At 41.5% G+C, this 26,190-nt stretch overlaps 1 protein-coding gene across 1 annotated transcript in view; it reads right to left on the bottom strand.

Moving 5' to 3' along the window:
- Positions 1-26,190, bottom strand: part of SOS2 (SOS Ras/Rho guanine nucleotide exchange factor 2) — a 40,682-nt gene that overhangs the window by 3,307 nt on the left and 11,185 nt on the right. The window contains exons 3-21 of the mRNA XM_058834740.1: positions 23,532-23,663; positions 22,047-22,211; positions 21,198-21,401; positions 19,751-19,894; positions 15,572-15,682; positions 14,337-14,435; positions 12,565-12,692; positions 11,575-12,230; positions 10,162-10,243; positions 9,055-9,177; positions 6,574-6,677; positions 5,021-5,240; positions 4,276-4,395; positions 3,855-4,017; positions 3,295-3,412; positions 3,034-3,206; positions 2,657-2,773; positions 389-650; positions 65-106 (exon numbers count right to left, since the gene is read on the bottom strand). Of these exons, the coding sequence (XP_058690723.1) occupies positions 65-106; positions 389-650; positions 2,657-2,773; positions 3,034-3,206; positions 3,295-3,412; positions 3,855-4,017; positions 4,276-4,395; positions 5,021-5,240; positions 6,574-6,677; positions 9,055-9,177; positions 10,162-10,243; positions 11,575-12,230; positions 12,565-12,692; positions 14,337-14,435; positions 15,572-15,682; positions 19,751-19,894; positions 21,198-21,401; positions 22,047-22,211; positions 23,532-23,663 (3,163 nt within the window). The remainder of the gene's footprint in view (positions 1-64; positions 107-388; positions 651-2,656; positions 2,774-3,033; positions 3,207-3,294; positions 3,413-3,854; positions 4,018-4,275; positions 4,396-5,020; positions 5,241-6,573; positions 6,678-9,054; positions 9,178-10,161; positions 10,244-11,574; positions 12,231-12,564; positions 12,693-14,336; positions 14,436-15,571; positions 15,683-19,750; positions 19,895-21,197; positions 21,402-22,046; positions 22,212-23,531; positions 23,664-26,190) is intronic.

The following is a 26,190-nucleotide window of genomic DNA, read 5'->3' as shown; positions in this document are numbered from 1 at the left end:
CCACTGAGCTCTCCTGAAGCCAGGGAAGGCAGAGTTAAATATTTAACAAAGTTCCAACACTCACTCGACTGAGGCAAGTTCACAGGAGCGAAGATGCTGTTGTTACCTGGGAAATAGAAAAATCCATTAAACCATTTCCAGACAGAACCACTGCACTGCAGCACAGAACAAATGCTTGAATACCCTGAGAGATCAGAAAAACCCTCAAGTTTACGTGAATGAAAATTTCCCCTTGTAAAACATTCCCCAACTGGAGAATTTAAGTCACGCTGGGAATTAATTAAATTACTTCAAAATTTGCAATTTATTTTTTTTAAAGGCTGGCACACCCCCCCAATACCTTTGTGAAGCCTGAGGGACAGCAATAACCATTATTAAATGCATGTACCATAAGAACTGTTGAGATCAATGTCTAAGAAGACGCTGAACTCCGAGGACGCCGACACGGGCGGTGTTGACGGGGTGTTGGGGGAGGTCGGTGCCGACGCCGTGGTTTCCTGCTCGGACTCGGTGATCCTGCTGAAGCTGATCTTGCTGGGCTCCTTCTCCAGGGGCAGAGGGTGGCTCCTCAGGGTGCCAGAGGTGGAGCCGTGCCTGCCCGCGTTGGGCCTTATCCCCGGGGATTTCAGGGGATACGTTGTTTTCCTGGGCTGGAGACAGGGAGCTGTTAGCACTGCAAAGTTCCACATTGCAGTGTTCCCAGGAACTGCAACATTCCCAACATTGCAGCGTTCCCAGCACTGCTGCCATTCCACACTGCTAGCATTCCACAGTGCAGCATTCCCAACACTGCAACATTCCCAACACTGCAGTGTTCCCAACACTGCAGCATTCCACACTGCAGCATTCCCAACACTGCAACATTCCCAACACTGCAGTGTTCCCAACACTGCAACATTCCACACTGCAGCATTCCCAACATTCCCAACACTGCAACATTCCCAACACTGCAACATTCCACACTGCACCATTCCCAACACTGCAGCATTCACACTGCAACATTCAACACTGCAACATTCCACACTGCAGCATTCCCAACACTGCAGCATTCACACTGCAACATTCAACACTGCAACATTCCCAACATTGCAGCATTCACACTGCAACATTCAACACTGCAACATTCCCAACATTGCAGCATTCCCAGGAACTGCAGCATTCCCAACACTGCAACATTCCCAACACTGCAGCATTCACACTGCAGCATTCCCAGCACTGCTGCCATTCCCTACTGCAGCATTCCCAAGGCTCTGGGAGGAATTTTTGAAGTATTTCTCCAAGAGCAGCCCAGGGGTACAGCTGATGTGAGGTGCAGAGTTATTTGCACAGCAGGAATTTGCTGGGAAGCTGTGGATGCAGATGAAGGAATCTTTTTTTCCCCACAGTTATGAGGAATGAAGTGTCCAGGTTCTGCTGCCAACCAGGACAAAACACTGGGAAAAACAAGACACAGTCTTGGGAAATAGAAATTTACTTCAAGTGCCTCTGAGAGCTGCAGAAGAGTCCCAGCAACACCACAGAAACCACAGAGGGTCACCAGGCCACGCATCCAGGACCAAGGACACACTTGGAATCACGTTATCCATGTCCTCCAGTTTATCCAGGACAAAATTCCCACACCCAGCTCACTGTGTGGACAAACCCAGCCTGGTTAGGCTCGGGTGTAATCCAGCACAGATCAAAGCTGAGCCTTGCAAAGTGAATTATGGCCCCATCCTTCAGTGGTGTCCAGCACATAACAGCACCCACAACTGGATTTTCCTGAAATTCCAGTAAGATTCTCTCTTTGGAAATCATGAGCTGGATAGAATTCCTGCCCAGCTGACTGGGCTCCTATTTTTAGAAAAGATTTTAATAAAATTACTGTAAGAAGCATTTTTTGCAACAGCAATTTCTGGCGTTTTCTTGCCACATTTGTAACATCATCTTACTCATTCCTCTAACAAGACATGGCAAAAATGATTTATAGCTCTCCCAAAAAATTAGACATGGCTCCAGTTCCTCAGGCAATTGCAACACATAAAAAACAAGTGTTCTAAATTGTGATTTTCCTGCTTAAAAAAGAACTCTGAGCTCCAGGAGCTGGGTTTTTTTAAACCCAAAATTGCTACTCCTTTAAATTGAACTGTATTTTTTTCAGCAAATACGTTGCACCTGGTAAAGTCTGCAGTTTTTGCAATAATATCAAATATTGAGACAAAACAAAAATAGAAATTATCTTAGAAGAAATGGAACCTGTTATGTATAAAAGTAATATTTAAATTAGTATTAATTGATAGTGAAACGAAAAATATTACTCCATATTTTATCATATTCCTATATGGTAAGAAATACAAATTTAACAGCAATATTTCAGGTTTTTGGGGGAATAAAAGTGAGTTTTAAAATAAAACAAAGGTAATATATTTTAGTGGTGATAAACATTGGGAGTATAAGTATTTTTAAATCAAGTTTAGCTGGAAAGTCATCTCATGATAAGGAATTCTGAAGAAAATATATCTGGCTTATTGAGGTAACCACGTATTGTTTTCATAGTGGTGAATTTTAGCTATTTAATTTTAATTAAATAATCCAGGAATTGGACTTGATGATCCCTGTGGTTCCCTTCCAACTCAGGGCATTCTCTGATCCCATGAAATTTCAGGAAAAAACTCACAAATCGAGGTGGTTGCTTGCAGTTCCGAGGTTCGATCTCTAAGGATTTGTTGAACAGATAATCTGTAAACTCTTTTTCTGGTATCTTCCCCATGGGATTGAGATTTTCAAAGAATTTCTGAATGAAACAAGTATCAATAAGGTTTAAAAAATAAGCATACAGAGAAAATGTTAATGAAATAGTTGTAATTCAGTGATTCAAAATCTAATTTTTTACCACTTTTGGCTGCTCCTTTGGTGGTTCTTTGTTCTCTACCAGCCACTGCTCCCCCCTCTTTTGATAATCACTATTCATGCAAAATTAGGTCCAGTGCTGGAAGATTATTTGGCATTTTTCCCCCTCTCCAATCCCCAAAGAGATATTTAATGGCTGCTCACCCGGATTTCTGGCTCAATCCTTAAGCAGTAGGGTTGGTTTTGATACTGCTGAATTTCTCCTGTAATTTCAGCCACTTTTCTCCTCTTACTGAAGTTAATTAATTCTTTCCCTTGTCTTTTAAGGAAGTCAGGATTCCCTTCTTCTGTCTTCAAGATATTTGTTAGGTATATTCCTGATTTTAAAAAAGCAGTTTTTAACCAGACATCTGCAGCAAACTCAACTTCAGAGTGACACCACACACAAAATTTGATGTCACTTACCAAAAAAAGGCACACAGGGGGGGTTGATTGACTTGAGCTTAGCTAAATACTTCTTGAAATGATCTTGGCTTAATTCTACTGCTTCATCCAAAACTCTTTTTTTCCTTTCCTGGAGTGCCTAAGTTGTCAAAATCAAAAATAAAATAGGGATGGAAATCTTCTTAACAGCATGGTTAGCAGATACAAGGCAAATCCCTGGATTGTAAAATTTGGGAATTGAAATGAAGGTTTCAAAGAACCTCTTGTGGCAATGGTTTGCCCTGGATTACAGCACCCCACAATTCAGTCACGTGGATCCTGAGATTACTGAAACCAGATTATTAATGTAAATTAGAATTTACAGAATTCAGTCTTTAATAAAAATTAAACATTTGATTCTAACTTCAAGGCCTTGTGCTGCCTTTCAGAGCCATACAAAACTCGAACCATTTTATTCACCTTCTTCTTCTTCTGTTTTACTCCAGGGAGGCTTTGCTGCCAACAGTGGATTTCACTCCAGAACTGTGTGTAACCAGGTCCGGATTCTGATTTAATTTTCCTTTTCTGTGCCCTAGACTCACCTCAAATGTGTGATCCAGCCTGTACACTGAGACAGAGTTCACAGCACTGACAATCTCCAGAACACCATTGAAATTATTGAGGTCTTGGAAAACCTGCAGGATTTCTATGATCCTGCTCAGCACAGCCACTCGCTCCTCAAAGTTCTCCGTTTCCACGATGCACCTGATCAAAAGATGGGATTTGAGAAACACTGAGAAATGAAACCTGGCACTTTGTGAGTTATTAAATCAAATTTTTGCATGAAAACCCATCCAGCATGCAGATTTTGGCTCCCTCTCCAGAATCTCAAGTAGGAATTTATGCAATCACATCTTACATATGTTCGAGTTGGAAAGTCAAGGGAGGATTTGGCAGAAATAAGCCAGCAAACCCCAAACATGTCCAGGGTAAAAGTGGTTAATGGCACTGCACTGCACTCACTTTTCAAACCACAGAGTGAGATTTGTAGTGTGACGAATCATTTTCAAGAGATTTGGGGAGTTAATTTCCTTATCTTCCTTCGTCCACACACTGCCAACGAGTTCAGAAGGCTGCACAGCCCTGGGAATGACAAAGCAGGAAGCAAAATGCTCAGTACAAATAAAAACTGTAATTTCTGTGTTTGCATTAAAAGACTATTTCTCCCCTTAATCACAACCTGATATTTCACAAATCCAATCCCACCTAATCCACTACAAAACACAACTTTTTGACGAGTGCTCGAGTACAGAAGGAAATACATTTTTATCTTAATTGAAATTGGCAAATTTTGAAGAAGCATTTCCAGATAAGAAAATTACAAAGGAGTGAGTTTAATTTTCTGAAAGGGCAAGAAAACAACTTCAAAAGAGTTAAAAATTAAAAACAGAAAGGTGAAGCACTTGCAGCAACCAGTTGCTTTCAACCCAAAACCTCCCATCACTGAAGCAGGACCGGGATTTTATAATTTGAATTTTGTAAAACTCCTGAATTATCCTCCCTGCATTCCCGTTGTCACAATTCTGATATGGAGATAAAACCTCTTTTTTCCACTCCTTTGCATATTTTAACACAGAGCAGACAGCAAGGAAACCTCCTCCCATGAACTCTGCAAGTGGCGGGGTATTTTTGACAGACGGTTGTGAACAAGGAGCATTTTTTTTGGGTGAAATAATGAAAAAAGAGAGGTTTTAGAGCTCAGGCCTGCCTGTACAGGTCGGACTCGAGCAGGGTGAGCTGCCGGGCGATCTCGATGGGGTGCAGGGTCATCAGGTCCAGGGCCTCGCTGTGCCCCACGCGCCACAGGTGCCACTCCAGGGGCGGCGGGGGGCTCTCGAAGGTGATGTTGTGGCTGACCCCATCTGCCTGGGCTTTCTTCCTCTTGATGATTTTAGCAATTGACTCCACCCACTTCTTCATGGATTTTCCTGGAAAATTTAAATTAAATTAAATTAAATTAAAATTTAAATCATTAAAAAAGATTCAACCCCACACGTGAGTTTTTTAATGCTGCTTTAAACTGACAGAGGGAAGGGTTAAACTACAAGTCCAAGAGAGGGGAAAAGTGCATTAATCTTGTTACAAGTGTTGGTTTTTAATAAATTTGTGTTCTTTCATAAATGCCAGTGTTATAGAGCAATCTCTGGGGAGGGAATATTTTGAGTTTGTATATAAATATATTTTTGGAACTGGAGCTCAGGCTGGAGGGATTTTGGACAAAGGATGGAGTAACAGGACAGGGGGAAATGGATTTAAACTGTCAGAGGGCAGGGTTAGATGGAATATTGGGAATTCCTGGCTGTGAGTTCTAGCACAGGGTGCCCAGAACAGCTGTGGCTGCCCCTGGATCCTTGGAAGTGTCCAAGACCAGGCTGGACAGGGCTTGGAGCAGCCTGGGACAGTGGAAAGAGTCCCTGCCCATGGCAGGGGTGAGACTGGATGGGCTTTAAGCTCCCTTCAACCCAAACCATTCAGGGAACCTCTGATTTTAAAGGACTTTTGATAATATTGTGAAACCAACTCCCCAAAAATCTGAATCTGAGCTCAGAATTCTGCATTTCTGCACGTAAATTAATCAGGTTTTTATTTCCCTATTTTTTTCTCAAGGGTTCTTGCACCTGTATCAGCTGACAAATATGTGAAACCAGTTCTATTTAACCACATCCTCTGACAGTTTTGGTGTAGGAAAAAAGTGACCCTGTGTCCAGGCTCTTTTAACTGTCTCAGAATTATGTTGCCCAATGTAAGGCCTGGCACTCTGAAGATGAAAACCTGGAATTTCCAGGATAAGGATTAAACGTGCCAACACTTCTGCCCTCCACAGAGGCTGCCAAAAAAATCCAGTTCATAAAGAAGAGATACCAAATGGGCCCAATATCCTCTTCTAAAAAGATAATAATTTTTAGTTGGAACTTTATATAAATGTGAAAAATCAGGATGGAAAAAACTCAGTAAGAGAAAGGGAAGGAATTCTCTCTGGAGAAGGGGAAGGTGACAGCCTGAGTCACAGTCAGGCAAGGATGACCAGACTGTCCAGAAGGAAACATATTTAAAGTATTATTATCCTAATACTTGAAATTTAGAAGCTGTTTAGGCTCCAGGCCAAAGCTTCCTCATGTAAAGGGGAGCCTCATAAACAGCTCAATTAAAGGCATTAAAATTACTCATGTGTGTAAAGCTATTCTCAGACCTAAAACCAGGATCAGACTGGGAAGTTGTACCAAAATGAGGGAAGGGAACAGGACCCCATCCTTACTGCACCTCTGACACTGGAAATGAAGGTCTCCAGCCTCTCCAGCAGCTCCAGATCTCTCTCAAAATCATAAAAATGGTGCTCGACCCAGTGCCGGAAAACATTCAATATTCTGAGGAAAAAGGAAAAAAATATTAAGTTTATTTTTTCCACAGCTTATCCCATATAAATGAACCACAATCCTACAAAATTCAAGTTACACATTCATGTAGTTGCTGATTCTCAAAATACACATGGACAAAGGAGCAGAGCAAAGATTGAGCTTGGCTATATTTATGCTAAAACTATTTTTTAAAACCTAATTTATAGGTTTTAAAGAATAGTTTTAGCATAAATATGGCTTGGTGCTATTTTTAAATCTAATATAAAAAAAAAAAGCCAGTGTTGAGATGGTTTCAGAAGAGGAAGAAACATAGCAAAATCAGATAAAATGGGTATTTCTAATTTTCCTTGTAATTTCCTTTTTTTCTTGTTCTTTTTTTTTTTAATGAAAAAGCTAATTAGGATATCTCACTTGTTAAGAAGCAATTTTGTCGTTCTTTCTTTCTTTCCTACACATTAATTTCAGCTTCAAAGTTGCTGTTACTGCCTTACTTATACAATTTTTAATGACCCAAAAGGCTTGATTAGATCCTTTAAGGATAACACTAAATGTCCTCTTGATTTTTCTCTACTCTTTCTTAGATAAATCATTAACAAATCAGTCTCTAAAAGTGAACTCCAGCTGCTTTTCAGCCTTCTGCACTCAGGATAAATCAGAATAAAAAACTGGCTTGTCTCTTTCTTCAGGTAAACAAGCTGAGCTCACACCTTCAGCACTTTGATTTATCCAGGTGCAATTTATCACCTGAGCAAAAATCAGCCCTACACTGAGGACAGATGAAAGACATCCACATGAACACATGGAAAATTCCTTAACTCTTCCTCTTCCCAGTGTGCAAGGTAAAAAAAATAAGGTTTATCCCATAAAAGAATTGCTGCCCAAACAGATCATTCAGGCTGGAAATCAATGACACCTTCCAAGAAGCAAAGTTTTGATCCAAGTTTCCTGTAGCAGGATTTTATCTAATCCAATCTCTGCCCTTGAGATCCCATGGTGAAAACGTTGGGAAGAGCCAGAGAGTGCCTGGATCTGCTGACTGCACTTCCAGCTGAGCAACTCCTCGTTTCCATCCCCTCACATGCATTTATTTGTGTCCAAGCCCTTCCCATGCCTGGCCACAGCATTTTCTACTGTAGGGAAGCAGGGAAGGAAGGAAGGAACACCTTCAATTCTCCACCTTCTTCCCAAATTCCAGTCTCTGAAGCAGAGGTCCATGTTTTTAACAACACTGGAATGCACTAAGTGCTGAGTTTATCAACCCAGCAGCTCAAACTCACTCATTTTCACCTGTAAGACAGCTTCAAACTACTGGAAATACACAGTATGGATCAGAAACAGCTCCCAGAAAACAGCAAAAGCAGGGATAGCAGGAGCTGAGAGGCAGCTCTCCCAGGAACTGATAACTGTGGAGACTTCTGGTTCTGCTGAACCCTCAGGAGCTGATAAAGTGGGAACACCAAAGCCTGATAAGCTGTCCAAGGCCAGCAGCACACAGGAGTATCAAGGTTATGCTGAGATTGTGGGACTTGGATCACGTTCAAAAAGGTGGTGGCAGCTCAGTGTCGAGGAAAGCTACAGGGTTAGCCACATATTTATCTTTTTAATCTTTTATATGCATATGCACACAGGTGTCTGACAAAAATGGGAGCCCTGAGTGACTTTGTGAACACCTTGGAGGTACTGGCATGTCAGTGTGACCCTTTGAGTCAACTGCTGTTGCTCCAACAGGAATGTGTGGTAGCAGAGGAACTGAGGGCTCTGTGTGTGTAATTAATAGTATTAATTGCTATTAGTAGAATTTATATTGATGGTAATATTAATGTACCATTAATAGGAACATCTTGATGTTTCTCATCAGTGTAATGAATCAAAGTTGCTAAAGCAAACACTGGTTGTGATCTGTGTCTCCTCCCGTCTCGATCCCCAGTCAGGGCAACAATTACCCTCATTCATGCTAGAAATGCTTAATTGTTCCCCAAATTAGCTTGGTCAGCAAGACCTTGAAGATTCTCTGCAGCCCACTGCAATGTGCAGCACAGACAAGAGCCTCCCTGTCTGTGAGCAAACACATCCACGGGGCTGGGAAAGGGAGTGAAACACCAGCAGGGCTGGAAAACTGGGAACAGAGGAATTATCTTCACAGGGCCTGGGAACAAGGAATGCATTGAGAGCGTGGCCAGCCCCGCTCTGAGCTTCACATCCCTCAGCCACAGGCGCCGTGCCCGTGGGTGGGGATCCCAGCTGGGCCAGCTCCAGCAGGCACTAATCAGGACACGATTTGGGATATTAGGCAGACATGGCTCAAGTCTCCAGCAGAGATTAGAGCTGGGTGCCATCAGTGCCCTCCAGCCTGGCGGTGCCAGGGCAGGGCTGAGGGCACACCCACCTGAGCTGCACGGGCTGCACGTATTCCTTACGGAAGCGCTTCAGGTCGGCGCTGATGGGCTGCTCGCCCTTCTCGATGGCCAGCCTGTCTGCCTCCGTGGGCTCGGGCTCGGGGATCTCAAACCTGGGGGAAAACACCACAGAGCTGATGGAAACTGAGACAAAACACAAATCCTCTGTGCAGAAGCTGCACTTTATAGAAATGTATTTGTATAAATTCAGTGTGAGGAGGTTCAGGTGCTTCTCTGCTGCCCAGTTTGCCTGGAATTCCCTCCTGCCCAGCTCCACACCCTGCTAATTCGCTGGTTCTCTGCTCATCACACCATGTCTAGACTGGGATAGAAGGTTTTTAAGGACCTGCTGCCTTGATTAAGGGAAGATTAGATGAGAGCTTAAGAGCAGCTTTACTACACTGCATTAAGATGCTGTTTACCTGAATTCTGTGCTTTCAAACAAACTGCCTGAAACATTTCTGTCCTCATTTCCATCGAGGTTTGGGTGCACTCAGTTCTCATGAGCAGCTCCCAACACCACCACCCACAGCCCAAGCACAGCAGGTGCTCCAGCTCACACCTCATTCAGGTAACTCATTTAAACTGGGAAAAGGAAGCTTGAACTGAAAACCTGGATCATTGTTAAAGTTACTGCTTTACAAACTTCATTAAAACACTGAAACTTCACACTGGCATCCTGAGCAGGAAAGGAGCAGTTGGAATCTCTGATCTTTGAGGGTTCCTTCCAAGTCAGAATGTTCTGTGATTCCAAATATACAAATCTCATCAGCAACTGGAGTGACAGGACAAGGGAAAAGGCTTCAAACTGAGAAAGAGGAGGGTCAGATGGGACTTGAGGAAGAAATACTTGGCTGTGAGGGTGGGGAGGCGCTGGAATAGAATTCCTAGAGAAACTGTGACTGCTCCATCCCTGGAACTATCCAAGGCCAGGCTGGATGGGGCTTGGAGCAGCCTGGGATTGTGGAAGGTGTCCCTGCCCATGGCAGGGGGTGGCACTGGATGGGTTTTAAGGTCCTTTCTCAAAACCATTCTGGGATTCTGTTCTGTGATTCCAAACCTTTTGCATGCTTTCAGAAAGGAGGATCACTCCTTACCTTTCTATCAGCAAACTCAGCAGCTCCTGGGGCTTGCAAAAGGAGCGGTAGGTGGTCAGGAAAGTCCGAACAAAATTAGGATCTGTAAGTATTGAATAAGAAAATGACGGCAGTGGGGTTTTAACCAGTTGCAAAAGATCAGAAATAAAATACAAAGAAGAAGTTCAACATGCAGAAAAGACACTGAAGTTGTAAGGCAAGCACTGTATTTGGAAAACAACAGGAATGACAGTGCTTGGGAAGTTTTCACTCAGTTCTTCGGCGAATTTCCCTGAAAAATATTGAACTTCACATCCAATATTCTCTTAAAACCTCTGTCTCAGCCTTCCCTGAGGAATGACTCTCCCTGACCAGCTGTACTATTGGGGAAGTTTAACAAAAACTGCACATCAGTCCCAACAGCACCAGCTTCCCCTTGCACCCCAAAACTGAACCAAACATTTTCCTCAGCATCAGCACTTCATGGAACTCCTTCAAGCTTTCACTTCTGTGCCTTTCACACAGTGAAAGGCTGAAAAATGCTGATTGTGGATTGGCATCCGCTTCAACCCAGATACTTCACAGAGTGGCAGGTTGAATGTAATAAATATTAAAAATATAGTAAATATAATAAATATAACTTTCAACTTTTTTCTTCCTTCACAGAGCCTCAGCCTGTAACAGCTCCATGGCTTTGGCCATGATGAAACATGGAAACCTATTTTTGTGGTTTTTATAGGGGATGAAAGGTTTACATACCCAAGATTTTCTTACAGCTTTGCCTGCAAAGCCAGGTGATTTAATAACATATTTTTACTCTGTGCATATTTTACATTTCATTACAAATAGAAAAAAGCCCAGCAAACTAAAGATAAAAGGATTGTGGGAATTCCAAGCACAGAAAGCTCTCAAAATCTTGTAAATGCAAGCTTAGACATAGACATGGACACAAGGTTTCATTTGAGACCTTGGAGGAGGCTTCTGGATTTAAAATCATAAGTAAGAATGTAAGTTTAAATAGAAAGACGTTAAGTTACGTTGTAAGAAGTTTTAAGGTTTTAAAGTTAAGATAAAAAAATAATTATAAAGGTAATAAGAAGTTTAAGGTATAACAAGTAGTTTTGTGTGTCATTATATGATTGGTTAAGAATGTCCACATTGAGGCAAAAACATATCAAACAAAATAATGAACTATTGGTGTGGAAGTAGAAACATTATTTTGTGGCAGCAGTTTATTGGCTAATTAACCTCTACAAAACCTTGTGACCACTGACCATGAACATAGTGAAGATGCTCTCAGGACTTCATAAGACCATAAAAGAAGAATAATAAATTATGTTTTAAGACCTCTCCCAGCAGTCCCATCTCTCTCAAACTCCCAATAAAGGATTAACTTCCTCCCTCATGCAAGAACAAAAACAAAGCTGATGATACCTGCATACATATGGTAGGTCAACCTCTCGATCAACTTCACCACCGTGCCTCCTTTGATGATGGGAATGCCATTCCTGCTCTGCAAGTTATCCTCAAAAACAATGTTATCCTCTGAATCCTCCACCACGAAACGATAAACGCTGGGGCTGGGCAGCCTCAGGGGCTGCTCGTTCTCCTCCTGCAGCAGCACCGAGTCCAGCATCCTGTCCAGGGTGCTGCGGTACTGCAGCGAGATCAGCGCCGCCATCCACGTGCTCTTCTCCTCGGCCGACTTGGCGGCGAACAGCACGCTGTTGTCATCCTTGGACACCAGCTCGAAGGCGTGCCTGTACTCTGCCGTGTCCTCCTTGTCCACCACCTGCATTTTCCTCATGACAATCTTCTCCTTGAGCCTGTACTCGGCGCTGCTGTAGCCGGGCAGCCGTGACTGCCCGTGGTTGGTTTTGCAGCTGATCATCAAACCGTCGAAGAGGAAGATGTGGCGCTCGTGTTTGGCCCCGATTTTTGTCAGTCCTCCTTCCATGATGAACTCGTTGCAGCACTGGCCGATGTCTTTGCCTTCCCAGCCATCGATGTTTTTCTGGATTTCGTTCATTTTCTTGATGGCCAAGTGTTTGCTTCTGATCTGCCGGTGATAGAAGCGGCAGACCGGCTCCCTTGAAGGAAGAACAGAAAAATTCCAGATTTGTCATCCCAAAAGACTAAAATAATCAACTAAATTAATTGCTTAAATCAGTTTTTTTTCCTTGAAAATGCCATAATCCAGTTCCAAATAAGCCACACAAAATGCTTTGGCTGGGAAGGAGTAAAATATTCACATTATTCTTACAAGTGGGGCGTGGAGTTTTTGGGCTGCTGCTCTGTCTACAAAGAAAACTGGCAACAAGACGTGCCTTGAAAAGGAAATTTAGACATTTTCTAGCAGGAAAAGGTGATTTTTCTCCCTCCCTGCCAGCTGTGGGAAGGCAGGGAGGCTCTGGGGGTGCTTACCCAGGCCGGCGCCGTGGGGAGTGCTTGCTGTAAATGCGCTCCATGCTGCACTGCAGGTTCAGGAGGGCAGTGATGGCCTGTTTCAGGCACTCCCTGTCCTCTTCATCCTCACTGCATTCCTGCAATTGCTGGGACAGAACACACATTTATTTGCTTTCAGATTTGAATCATTTCTAGCAGGGTAGGAAGACTGAAAAACCTTCTTGCATGGTGTTATCAGCAGCACTCAGGGAAATCGGTGATCTCAAGTCAGTGATTTTACAGAGCAGATGTGCATGAAACTAAAAATATTTGTCAGAGGAAAAATCAGTGGATATTCACCATGTTTAGAAAGATCACCTTTTACCCTTTAATGTTTATTTATTTAGCCTGTTAACAACATCCTGTTTCAAACTGGTTTGATTCAAGAGTTTGAAGGTTTGAAATAGCCAAGGATTCAGTGCTGGTTTATGGAACTCTCTGTGTCTTCCTTCCATGAGTCCATCTCAACAATCCAAATTTCACACAGAATGAGCTCTTTGCTTCCTATCATCCTGAATTCTGCCACCTTCAGCAAATTCAAGAAGAAATATCAATTTTGCACAGAACAAAGAGTAAAAGAAAGTCTGAAATTCAAGATTTGCTACTACAGAAAAATGTAAAGACAGTGGAACAAATGCATTTCCTTTCTATAAAAATTAAATCCATCTCCACCACTCAGCACAAACTTCCTAAATTAGGAAATTCCACAGATTTTCATATAATCTCCATCTAGTTGGTAGCAACATGCCATGGCAGAGGGTGGAACCAGATGATCTTTGAGGTCCCTTCCGATCCAAACCATTCTGGGATTTAAACTTTTCTGCAAAATATTGGCAATCCATTCATTGGAGGTGGGTCAAAATAAACCATCCCTTTTTTTATTTATTTAAATCAGGATATGCACAAAATCACAGCAGACATAATGAAAACAGGAGTGAAATTAAGTAGAAATAAAGAAAAAAAAAAAGGAGTTTGTGCTAAATATTAATTACAGACCTGGTATTAACACAACTGCTAGTAATATTTATTTGAATTACAGATAAATTCTGTTTTTCTCTTTCATACAAGTAAATGCTTTAAAACACAAAAGAAATCCCTACAACTCATCTGTGCAGCATCAGATTTTACTGTGAGAACCTCAAAGAGTAATTTCTGTTGCTATTTCCAAATGTCAGCTATAGCCACAGGGTGTTTTACCCATTTCATTTAAGTTCATCCCCCTGTTAGTTAATAATTCATTTACCCTTAAAGCATTACAAACTTCTCCCACACAATGGGGCAAACAGAACCTTTTTTACATTATCCTCAGCTAATTCCACTTAGGACTCAGGAGAAGTGGTTGAATATTAAGAATGGATTATTCTGAAATGATAAACTGAGCTGCAGCTGGAGTGTGACCTGAGACTGAGAATTCTGACTGAATCCTGCTTAGCTCTTTCTGAATGGATAAAAAATTCACAACTCATAGAAAGAAGAAGTTAGATTTGTGTATTAAATTTTAACTGTATTAGAACTCAAGTTCAATAAAGATTTGTTTGATAAAATTTAGTTTGAATGTTCACACATGAGATCAACAGATGCTTTTTAAGACAACTTTTAATACATTTTTATTTTTCAGAAATGAAGTAACCAGTGTCAAATAATTTTAATTTTCAGAGGGAGTAAGTAAAATGTAACCACCTATTTAAAAGCTCAGATTCTCTACACTAATAATTATTTTCAGTCAGAAATAAGAGTGTGGCTCCATTTACCTGCAGCAACTCAAAGTAGTGCAAGCAGTGGTAAACTGGGATCAGCATGAGGCGAGGCAGGACATACTGGACAGCTTCCTTAAATCCTTCAGCTGTGGACTGGAAAGGGAAAAAAAACAGGATTGCTTACACTGAAATACTCAGAATATTCACTGGGCTCCCATTATGTCCCACAGAAATATGGAGGCCTCACTGTGTACTGAAGAAATCAGTATCACCCTCACATCACAGAGAATCACAGGTTTATCACTTAAAAAATGAGAAGTATTTTCCATTCCCAGTCGTTGACTAAGGCAAGAATTCAGGTTGTAAGATGAGATTTTTCCAAAGAGTGGTGAAATTCCTGCCATTTTCCATGGCATAACTGCTGAGGAGAAACTGAATTACCTCAGGGTCAGAAATGAGGCCAGATTCACTCACACCAGACTTGAATATCAATTTCATCTGGAATGAAAGAATTGAATTCCAGCTTTGAGCTTAAAATTTCGGAGGGAAGGAGGCAAAGAGTTTTCCTTACTCACTTTCCAGGAGTATTTCAGAGTGAGATGATCCAGCTCACCAAGGGCTCAGAGCTGGAAACACTCCCTGAAGGGAAAGCCCAGAGGTGCCCCAGTACCACTAAACTGGGCTTAACTGGGAGCACCAGTGACCCATCACTTGCTCAGCAGCTTCTCTAAGGGCTTTTCTGAACACCAGCTCAGCCTGAGCAGCATCTTAATATTAATACATTTTTATTTTAAAATTTTTTCATTAAAAAAATAATTTAATAAAGATTAATTTAATTAATAAATCTGCTACACAGGCAGAAGGAACTAATGAAATAAAAAAAAGAATCACAGATTATGCTGCTAGCCAGCAATGACTAAGAAATTACTGAAGAATTATTCCAGAAAAAGCACCAGTCACAGCCCCAGTGCTGAAGGAGGCCTTGGATATGCACAGGACAAAATGAAAATATGGTGTTTGTGTGCCTGTGGTTGGCTTTAAAAAGCAAAGTAAGTGTGAGAATTCACTCTCTGTTCTCATGTGAGGAGAAAAAAACCTGCAAAACACTCCTGGGATGGGTCAGAGCTGTGCCCTGTTTTTACAGCAAGAGGCAAAGTCAAAATATCTCACACTGAAGAAAGGGCAGGACCTTGAGGATTACTTTGTTGGAAGCAAAAAAATTGCTGACAGAATTCAAACCTTTGAAATATGAGAATTAAAGCCATTCAGTATTTCTCATTTGCACTCACCTGGAAGTGGAGAGCCACAGCAGGTTTGGCCATTAAGTTATTAAAATGCTCAAGAAATTGTGGAGAGAGAATATCCTGGGACAAGGTTTCATATGGATCAAAGGCTTGCTCCTGAATAAAAACACAGAATTACACACAGAAGCTATTTCTGTCCCAGATGGTACAATAATTTCCTTTAATAAGCTGATGGAACTTTTCAAGAAAATATTGATTTTGCAAAATAAACATTGAGTAAACCACAATCTTATTTCACTTCCAGCTTTGAAATGCCCATAATTTTCTTGGCATTCCTCAACCTCTCCATCTTTGTGGCCAACACAAACTTTGTTGTACTGAAGCAGTGGGAACCAAGAGAAGTTTTTGCTTTTCACCCCATTTCCCATGGAATGGCAATTTTACCTCCTCTCTGTCCATGAAGATGGACAATGTGGAAACCTGGGACACTTTTCCAGGGAAAATATCTCATCTGGGACAAAGCAACCGGTCTCAGGGAAAAGTCTTCAAGTGACATCAAGGGTTTAGATGCAAAAATTATGGTTCTGTTTGGAGTATCCAGCTGTGATTCCACAGGATCAGTTACAGCTGGATGGGATGGAAACCTGGCTGCACAGGGATCCCACAGGAATCATTTCTGGGTGTACAGGGATCCCACAGGAATCATTTCTGGCTGCACAGGGATCCCACAGGAATCATTTCTGGGTGTACAGGGATCCCACAGGAATAATTTCTGGGTGTACAGGAATCATTTCTGGCTGCACAGGGATCCCACAGGAATCATTTCTGGCTGTCCAGGGATCCCACAGGAATCATTTCTGGCTGCACAGAGATCCCACAGGAGTCATTTCTGGCTGCACAGAGATTCCACAGGAATAATTTCTAGATGTCCATGGATCATTTCTGGCTGTCCAGGGATCCCACAGGAATCATTTCTGGCTGCACAGAGATCCCACAGGAGTCATTTCTGGCTGTCCAGGGATCCCACAGGAATCATTTCTGGCTCCACAGAGATCCCACAGGAATAATTTCTGGCTGCACAGGGATCCCACAGGAATAATTTCTGGGTGTACAGGGATCATTTCTGGGTGTACAGGAATCATTTCTGGGTGTACAGGGATCATTTCTGGCTGCACAGGGATCCCACAGGAATAATTTTGGGGTGTACAGGAGTCCCACAGGAATAATTTCTAGCTGTCCATGGATCATTTCTGGCTGTCCAGGGATCCCACAGGAATCATTTCTGGCTGTCCAGGGATCCCACAGGAATCATTTCTGGCTGTCCAGGGATCCCACAGGAATAATTTCTGGCTGCACAGTGATCCCACAGGAATCATTTCTGGCTGCACAGTGATCCCACAGGAATCATTTCTGGCTGCACAGGAGTCCCACAGGAATCATTTCTGGCTGCAGGAATCCCACAGGAATCATTTCTGGCTCCCAGCTGGGCTGTGCCAGGGCTTGTCAGGCTGATCCCAGTCCCTGCAGACTCCTGGGGCTGATTCACTCCTGAGTCACTGCTGGGATCAGCACATCCCTCTTTTCACCTCAGAGCTTGCCAGGCTGCTGGATTTGGGAATACCAACCCCACAAAAGGCTTGTTTGAACATTGGTGAAGTCTCAAGTCACAGTGGAATCCACAGTGCAAATCCATTGCAGGAGCCAGACCAATCTTCCCTGACTCTGTGCTGTCTTCTGGAATTTATTGAAATTTTTACTGCATTTACAAGTGGTTTTAGTTTCTTCCACTTAGGTTTCAATCAGTATTTTTATATTTTGGGTTTGTTTAATGAATATGAGATTAAAATGAACTGCATTAGGGATCTTCCCCAAGAGATTAATTATTTTAAAAGAGTTTTATGCATGCAATGCTGCAAAAGTGTCTGAAATATGGAATTCTGGAATATTGAAATTTATGGCTTTTGGTGGAAGGAGGGGCAGGGTTAGATGGGATATTGGGAATTCTTGGCTGGGAGGGTTGGGAGGCCCTGGAATAGAATTCCCAGATTTGCTGTTGCTGCCCCTGGATCCCTGGAAGGGTCCAAGATCAGGTTGGACATTGGGGCTGGAGCAGCCTGGGACAGTGGGAGCTGTCCCTACCATGGCAGGGCTGGGATGGGATTTAAGCTCCTTCCAACCCAATCCATTCTGGGATTCTATGGAAGCACCACCCTGATGTCCATATAAATGATCTCAGTGCAGGATAAAGCCCTGGACTGGTGTTTGCCCATTCCACCCCCGTGGGCTGTGCACTGCTTCCCACCCTTAATCCTTTGTGGATACTTCAAACTCCTCTCATGGAACCACAAACACCAAAAAACAAATTTACAATCTACTGACAATCCCCTTGTTTTATCAGCTGCCGTGTGAAGATCCCTCCAGAGCAGGCAGAAACCCTCTGCCCTGTTCTGAGGCTCTCAACCATCCATCTCCCACTTTTGGGTGTCAGTTTCTGAATTTTCTCCACATCAGCAAAAAATGTTTTATTTTCCCCATACATGAAATTAATGTTTTATTTTCCCCACACTTCCTTATCTCAAAACCTCGACAATATTTATGTTTTTAAACCATCCAGGGACCTGATGCAGAAAAAAACAGACAAAGCAGGAAGATTCCAGCTTGCAGGAGTTGTTTGGTTTTAATTATCCTTCCCAAGAAGTTGAAGGACCTTTTTTAATGGAAACACTAAATGAACAACCCTGGCAGTGAGATAAGCAAAGCAAATAAACACTTTCATATCTCTCTTTGATGATTCCTTTTGCAAACACTGACAGAAAGATGATCTCACCCTGTGAGATGATCAAATCAGCAGCTCAGTTATTAAGCAGGTCTTGTCCCATATTAACTGAATTAATAAATTCAAATAGATTACCTTCATGAAAAGCTTGGAAAAATAATCTGGATTTCATTTCCTCTTCAAGTTTTTCAGTGAATGAAAAATCAGATGAGATTTTCACTCATTGAAAAGGATTTGTTTCCATTAAACACAGGATGACTCAGAGAAGCTTTTGCAATAAAATCAGATTTTTTTTCCAGGACAATACTGCACTATTTCAAATTTAAGGATTTTTTCTTTTCAGTTTCAATATTTAAACTACTTTAATCCATTGATCTAACACTTCTTATCATTATAAAGCAATTATGCTTCAATAACTGCTAAGATTTGGTCAACAGGACTTTCCTACATGAGTGGTTTATTGAAGAAATGCCAAGAAAACTTTATGGTCAATTCCTAAATAACTGGTATCTGTGCCCAAAAATCTGTATTTTTTACAGCCACAAAAATGTAATAATTCTCCAGGTGGTGCTGGGGTGTTCATGCAATCCTCAGATCTTAAAATTGGAAGACATAAAAAGTTAAATAAAATTTTAATTTTTTTTTAATAAACATCATAATTTTAAGATAAAACCAAAAACTTGCCATTCACCACGTGGTTCACCTGCAACATTTTCTGTCAGCTCAGAACAACTCACTGCTTTGCTTTCTAATAGTGGTTTACATTATTGCTGTCACATTTTAGGGCCAAAACCTGGGATTAAGGGACATCCCAAGGAAAAGCAGATTGCATTTAAACCATGTCCAACAACAGCAAAGCTTCCATCCCTACCTTGGTCATCCACTCAAGAGTTTTTTCCCCACACAATTAAAATTGTGTGGCTTATCCAAAGCTGAACTGTCCTCTTCCCTCTCAGATGCTGCTTTTTCCCTGTGCACCTCCCTGCTGAATTCCAGAGTCATTCTGCACTTATTTTCAGGAATTCTGACTAAATTGAGCTCTATCCCACCTCAACTTTGTGACTCCCTTCTGTGTTTCAGAGTAGTTTTAGTATGGAGTATTTCAGAATTAAAAAAAAAAATCCTTCCAGTATTTCAAAACAAACTGAGAAAATAATTAATAATGTTCCAGAATGAGCCACACCCAATCCCAGTGCAGTGTTTGTGTTTTCCCTTATTCCTACTCTTCAATTTCTATTTTATTAGCTCAATGGGTATCAACAGCACTTTTGCTACATTCCTGAGCCATAAACTGCTGCTTTTTCATTCCTTCCTGGACTCCCTACTCTGTGAAGATATTTCCCATTCCAGATGTTAAACAATATATTTGAATTAAAACCCTGTTTTGAGTGATTTAATAAAAACAAACATTAAAAAACCCCCTAAAGCAACCAAATTAAACACCAAACCTCTGCAAGGTCCTCAAAGCAGCTGCCAGCCAGAGGGTGAGGGCTGCTTTCATCTGTCATTTCCACAGTGTCCTCAATCAATCCCAAAAGTTTCACTGTCAGCTCGTGGATGTCTGAAATGTTGCTGAATATCACATCAATGTCCTGCAAACACAAAACATGGCTGAGTTAATGGCTGGGATAATTCATTTGAAGCATGTAAATATTGGAGTGGGTTTTGTCTGAACCAGCAGGTAAATCGAGAGGGGCCAACAAAAAGCAAGGAAAAGTTAAACTCTGTGGTCTCCCCAGCGCTCCAGACTTCCCTGGGCACATCCAGCCTTGCCCAATTTCCACAGCATCCTTCCCAGGAGCTGCTGTGCTCCCAGGACAGGCTGGGATCTGGACAGACATTCCCCTTTCCTGCTGTCACTGCTCCTTCTGCTCCTGCATGTCCCATGGAACACAGCAGGAAGGAGGTGATTTACAGGAGGAATTTACAGCAGCTCCAAGCTCAGATCCTCTAAACCACGGGTGCAACTAAAGCAGCTCCTGGGCTGCTTCAGCAGAGCTGGGAATGGAGCAGGAATTGGCAGCTTCATTCCCAAATTCTAATTGTAGATTTTCAATGATCCTCACTCAATGAGGGAGCTCCTTCCAGTGTCCTGGATTCTCCCTCTGATCCCTCTGAATTCCCTGCTCCATTCTCCTGCCAGTGCCCAGACCATGGCAACCCTCTTGTGAGAACATGAAATCCTGAAGTTTCCTATACCCATTCCCAAAAGAATATTCCTCAGCTCCCAATCATGGCTCCCTTCTCCTCCCATCATCTTCACTGAATTCTACCCCCACACCTGCACAATTCCCTCAGTTCCTGAGGAATCTCCACACCCAGCTGGAATGGGAATGGATCCTGGTGCTTCTTTTTAACCTGCTGGTATCACCTAAAAATCCCAGTTCAGGTGCTCCTGACCTGTCCCCTTCTCCCTGTTCCACAGGAAGGATCCACCAATCCTTCCTCACTCCCCCTGAGAACAAAATTTGCCACACAATTTCAATCAAATATTTCAATCAGAGGTTCCCTTCACAGTTAGAGAATCCACAGCCAAGGGCTGTTTTAATTGGAATTTCTACAGATAAGGAGTAGCCTGTAAATGTCAGTTCAAGCATTCACTGCATATGCAGTTAGATGAGTTAATTTTTGTGTTAAGCAAAAGTGAAACTATTACCTCAATGACCAAAATAATCCAGCTGCTGCTGGCATCTGACAGGGAATTGTGTCCATTAAGCTCCACTCCCACGCTATTAATGGCAATTCCCCCATTGAATTTCACACACAGACAACGCTCGTTATTCACTGACAGACAATAAATCAGATTTGATTTCACCTCCAACACAGTTCATTCAAAATGGATAAGTTCTGGCTGCTAATGGGGTAATTAGCATTGCTCATCAAGAAAGGACTCACATGAGGTGTGAAGAGTCTCCTGTTGGACAGAAAAGCTTCCCGGAATACTTTGATGATCAGGTTCAGCTCCCTCAGGTACTGCCTTTCTTCTGCAATCTCATTTCTCACCAGGTCGTAGTAGTTGAGCTCTCCAGAAGAAGAAGGCTCGTCCTCACACAGAGAAACCAACCCAATCTCATCCTGATCAAACATATCCATCAAAACCTGCCAAAGAAATCCACAGAATTACACCCAGCCAGATTTTCACACGTGGCTCCAGCTCAGCTCTTTCAGTGTGTTCAGAGAAATCCTTGGAGTTTTTAATACAATCCTTGCTGTATTCACTTTCACAAGGGAGTAATATTTCAACTTTGGCAGCAGGAGGCTGCAGCAGTTGCCAAAGCCATTTTCCCCCTTGGAAGTGAGCACGACCTAGAAAACAAGTTACAATTCATGCAGAATCAACTTGGAAAACAAGGCATCTTGCATAAGCCTTGGACAAAACCTCCTGCTGAAGACAAAACCGAACAAAAATGTTTCTCATTTTAATGGGCATAAAAACTAAAGGTCTTTTCTGTGTTATGGAGGAGAGCTGCTGTGACAAAGTGACATCAGCAGGGTGTGACAGCAGAGAAATAAAGGACATCATCATTTTCTGTCCTTACACTGCTTGGAAAGGCTCCAGCTGTTCCCAAAGTTACCCAGGCTTAACTTAAATTTCTGCTGTACAGATGTGACATGAACAAGGAGAGAAGCTCTGCCTTTGAGTAAAACCAGGCTCTCCCTCTGATCCTCCTCTGAACACACCTCCCAGATCAAAGAAAATTTAACAAATCACCTCTAAACACCGTTTTAATCCCAACCCCTTACCTTATCAGCACACATTGATACTTTAATGTCCTGCTGGGAGATCTCAAAGTGTCGGATATTGAAAACATAATTTCCAGCCAGCTTTAAAATGTCAGCTGAGATGTATTCCAAGACAGCCACGATATAGAGAGAGACATGGTAATCCACCTTGTAGCCCAAGACCTCCTGCAAAGTGAAAACAAGAGAAAACAAATGGTATTTATTCCAGAAATTCATCTAGAATGACAATAAACACACTGAATTTTTGACTGAAATGGATTTTGTCTGTGGAGATAATTTACAGTAATGGAACACCCAGGGCTGAGGACATCAAATGGAAATTGGAACATCTGCCTGGAAGGAGATGCTTGTAAATACTTGTGTTATTTTGCAGTATTTTCACAGAGGAAAAGCTACACACCTTGAAATAATTCCTCCTCTAAAAATGACAGTCCTAAAAATAGAATTCATTTAAGGAAGGGACTTCAGTGGAATTACTCCTGTACTTAAATTTCCATCTCTGTGCTTATTGCAGGACTCTGGCCCTAATGTGGACTCCTGAGAACAGAGTAGGTTTCACTTTCAAGGAATCATGGAATGGTTTGGGTGGGAAGGGACCCTAAAGATTATCTCTGCCACACCAACCCTCTGCACTCCATAAAATAATGGATCTTTAATAATGGAAGTCTGAACAGACAAAAAGCAGGATGAATGCAGCACAGTATCCCTGGGAACATGCTCCATGTCCTGCACAGCTTGCACCACGCAGCCTTTTAGCTGCCAATCAATGCAGGTGACTTTGTGCATTTGAATAAGGCACAAATTGTTCTCCTTATTTGTTGGTGCATCCTCTAAAAATCAGATTCTGGGCCTGTTTTCATACTTCTAAACCAGATTTCACCAAAGAACACCACCAGTGTTTAGGAAGATCTTATTTAATGCTGTTTTTTCTCTTGACACCCCTTCCCCTTTCATTAATCCTCAGGAATTGAGATGCTGTGTGTATGAACACAGCAAGAAGACCTGAAAAAGTGCTTTAATTCCTGTTTATGTTCCCATAAAGTTTTCTCAGCAGCTGGAAACATCATTGCAGATCTCTTGATTTTTAAACCCAAGGTACCAGTGACATTCAGCAGTGACTGAAAGGACACATCTTGGTTGACAGTACACAAAGAACAGGATCTACTTGTTCCCTCTTCTTCTATTTTAGCTTCTGCAGCATTTTGAAACAAATAAAGGCATCAAAGCAGCTCTGCTGAACAAGGGAAGGTATTTGAGTTTTGTTTATGTTAAGAACTAACTAATCCTATTTCAAAATAGGGTAATAGATTAACACACTGATGTCTTGAACCTGATGAATTTAAGGATTTACTTTTATTACACACTAGAATAAATTCAGCTTTATGGTGATAAAGAAGAAGCCAAGAAGAGAAATTTCTTTAATTTTATAAAAATGAAAGAAACACATTAAAGATCATGCTGGGGGGCAGTAAAGGTGAGAGGTACCTTCAGTAAAGGATGGATTTTATCCACAGGGAGCAGGAGGGGGTTCCTTCTTTTCCGTTTCTCGATGGCAGACTGAGCATCAGCGATCGCCCACTTGTCTATGGGGTGAGGAAACGTCTTCTGAACCCGCTCCTGCCCAACACAGAGAGCACTGAGACCAAGCACAGCCACCAGAGAGGTTGAAATAAAACACAGCACAGCAAATTACTTCCCCTCCAGACAATTATCCTCCTCCTCAGTGTTTGCAACACGTTTTTCTAATTGTTCACTCCTTACACAACTCGGCTTCTCTCTTTTCAGCATTCCCCAACAACCTCCCTTCTCTGAGCACCAGGAATTCCTTCAGATCTCCTAAAATCCATGATCTTTTCAAGAGCAGCAAGAAGGTTTCAGTCTCTATTTCCACTGGAAGTTGTTCCTGCCCATGGTAGGGAGCTGGATATGGATGGTCTTTAAGATCCCTTCCAACCCAGACTATTCTGGGGTTCTGTGAGACAGGGAGCTCAAGATTTAAACACCATCAGGAAATACTGAACAGTTTACAGCCCACAAAAAAAAACCCCAAATTGATACTGTTTGTATTTGAGAAAAGAGTGTAACTTGCCCTACATCATATAAAGTTTATAGCAGGAATGAAAAGCTGAAGGATGACCTGGAAAAAATGGTGAAATTTTTGTGTCCCTTTGATGAAAAGATTTTTGCACATATTCCAAGACCTATCAGGAGGCCCAAGGTCTTCAGAGAGGCAGATTTTCCTAGAGGCAGCTTTTATACCTTTGCAGGTGGCCATTCAATGCCCAGCTTTGTGATCAGCTCCCAGGTCACCACAGGGTGACATTCCCTCCTGGAGAGCAGCCCCCAAATGATCCCTCTTTGGGATCCCACCAGGAGATCCTCCCAAAAATGGAGGTAAGGTGGCATTCAGCCATGCTTCAGCTTAGAATCCCGGAATTCCAGACTGGTTTGGGTTGGAAGGGAGCTTAAATCCCATCCAGTTCCACCCCTGCCATGGCAGGGACATTTCCACTGTGCCAGGCTGATCCAGCCTGGCCTTGGGCACTGCCAGGGATCCAGGGGCAGCCAGGGCTGCTCTGGGAATTCCATCCCAGGGCTTCCTCATCCTCCCAGCCAGGAATTCCTTCCTGATATCCAACCTAACACAGGCCCCTTCTGTGCTCTAACACTGCTTCCCACTCTTTTCTTTAGGAACAATCTGAAGGGCTGCTTCTATTTATAAAACATTTTTAATTTGAGATTTTTAGACCTCGATCCTGCAAATACTTAAGGACAATATCTTGGACAAAAAGTTCCATTAGCTCCAGGCTGTTGTGTAAATATCTGCATGATAAACTTCAGAGATCACAGCTCTCATGTTTTCCCTTAACAGCTAAAAACACCTGAGGAGCAGATCCAATCCCAAAAGCTATTAAGGAACTATCAAATTTTGCTTTAATTTAGTGATATAATAATCTTCATGCATCAGTATTAAAAAAATAATAACAAATTAATAATTAATGTTGAATAAAGGGCATCTAATAAAAATCTAAAACCTCCTGGTTTATTATTTATATATATAAATATATAAAAATTAACATAAATATATACATATTATCTACACATATTTTATATAAAAATATATTATAGTATATATAATTATATATTTTTAACTATATAATTTTCTTTTATTTCCATGACACATGTATAATTTATATTTATAATATATAAAAATTATATATATTCACATATTATATATGAGAATATATGTATTTATATTTATATATAATCTATTAATTATATTACTTATATTAATATATTAACTATATATAATATATAATAACATAAATATATTATAAAATTATATATTATATATTAATCATATTAATATAGACGTATTAATTTTGACACATATATAATTTATATTCTTTTATATATATACACACATACTTATATATGTAAATATATAATCATATTTGTATATATATATAAATATATATACATATAAAATTATTTTAATTTCCACAACAGACAGAGAATCTCATACAAAGACATCATTTTGGATGAGGCTGAAGATCCTGGACCTACAGACTAATGTAAAATTAATGCTCTACAAAGCTCTATTGGGTCACAGCCACATGGAATAGATGGAGAACCACATTTTCTCCATCCAGACTCCATTAAACCCTCGTTTTGGAATGACACAAAAGCTGACAGCTGCAATAATACAAGAGCCTCAGTGAGTCCAATAAAGTCCCAGGAACATCCAACTCTATTCCCTCAGCTGCACAATCCAGGCCTGACAACAGTAAACTTTCACTGAAATACTTAATTTTTTTTTCTTGCAGATTGATGTCAAAAAAGTAGGAAAAATTCTTAAATCCATTGTGCATTCAAGAGCAGAAAATCCTTCAAAGCATTTTGCATTTATAAAAATATTGCTGAAAGGAAAAATACCCACAATTTCTATCCTGAAGCACTGGATAGGAAAATGAGTTTCCAGTTAAATTTGCTTATAAAATCTAAATAGAATCAGAGTATCCCAGGATAGTCTGGGTTGGAAGGGACCTTAAGGATCATCCAGTGACAATCCCTGCCATGGGACACCTTCCAGTATCCCAGGCTGCTCCAAACCCCATCCAACCTGGCCTTGGGCACTTCCAGG

The sequence above is a fragment of the Poecile atricapillus genome, chromosome 1, assembly GCF_030490865.1.
Source record: "Poecile atricapillus isolate bPoeAtr1 chromosome 1, bPoeAtr1.hap1, whole genome shotgun sequence".
Lineage (NCBI taxonomy): Eukaryota > Metazoa > Chordata > Aves > Passeriformes > Paridae > Poecile > Poecile atricapillus.
This window is presented reverse-complemented; position numbering and strand designations above follow the sequence as displayed.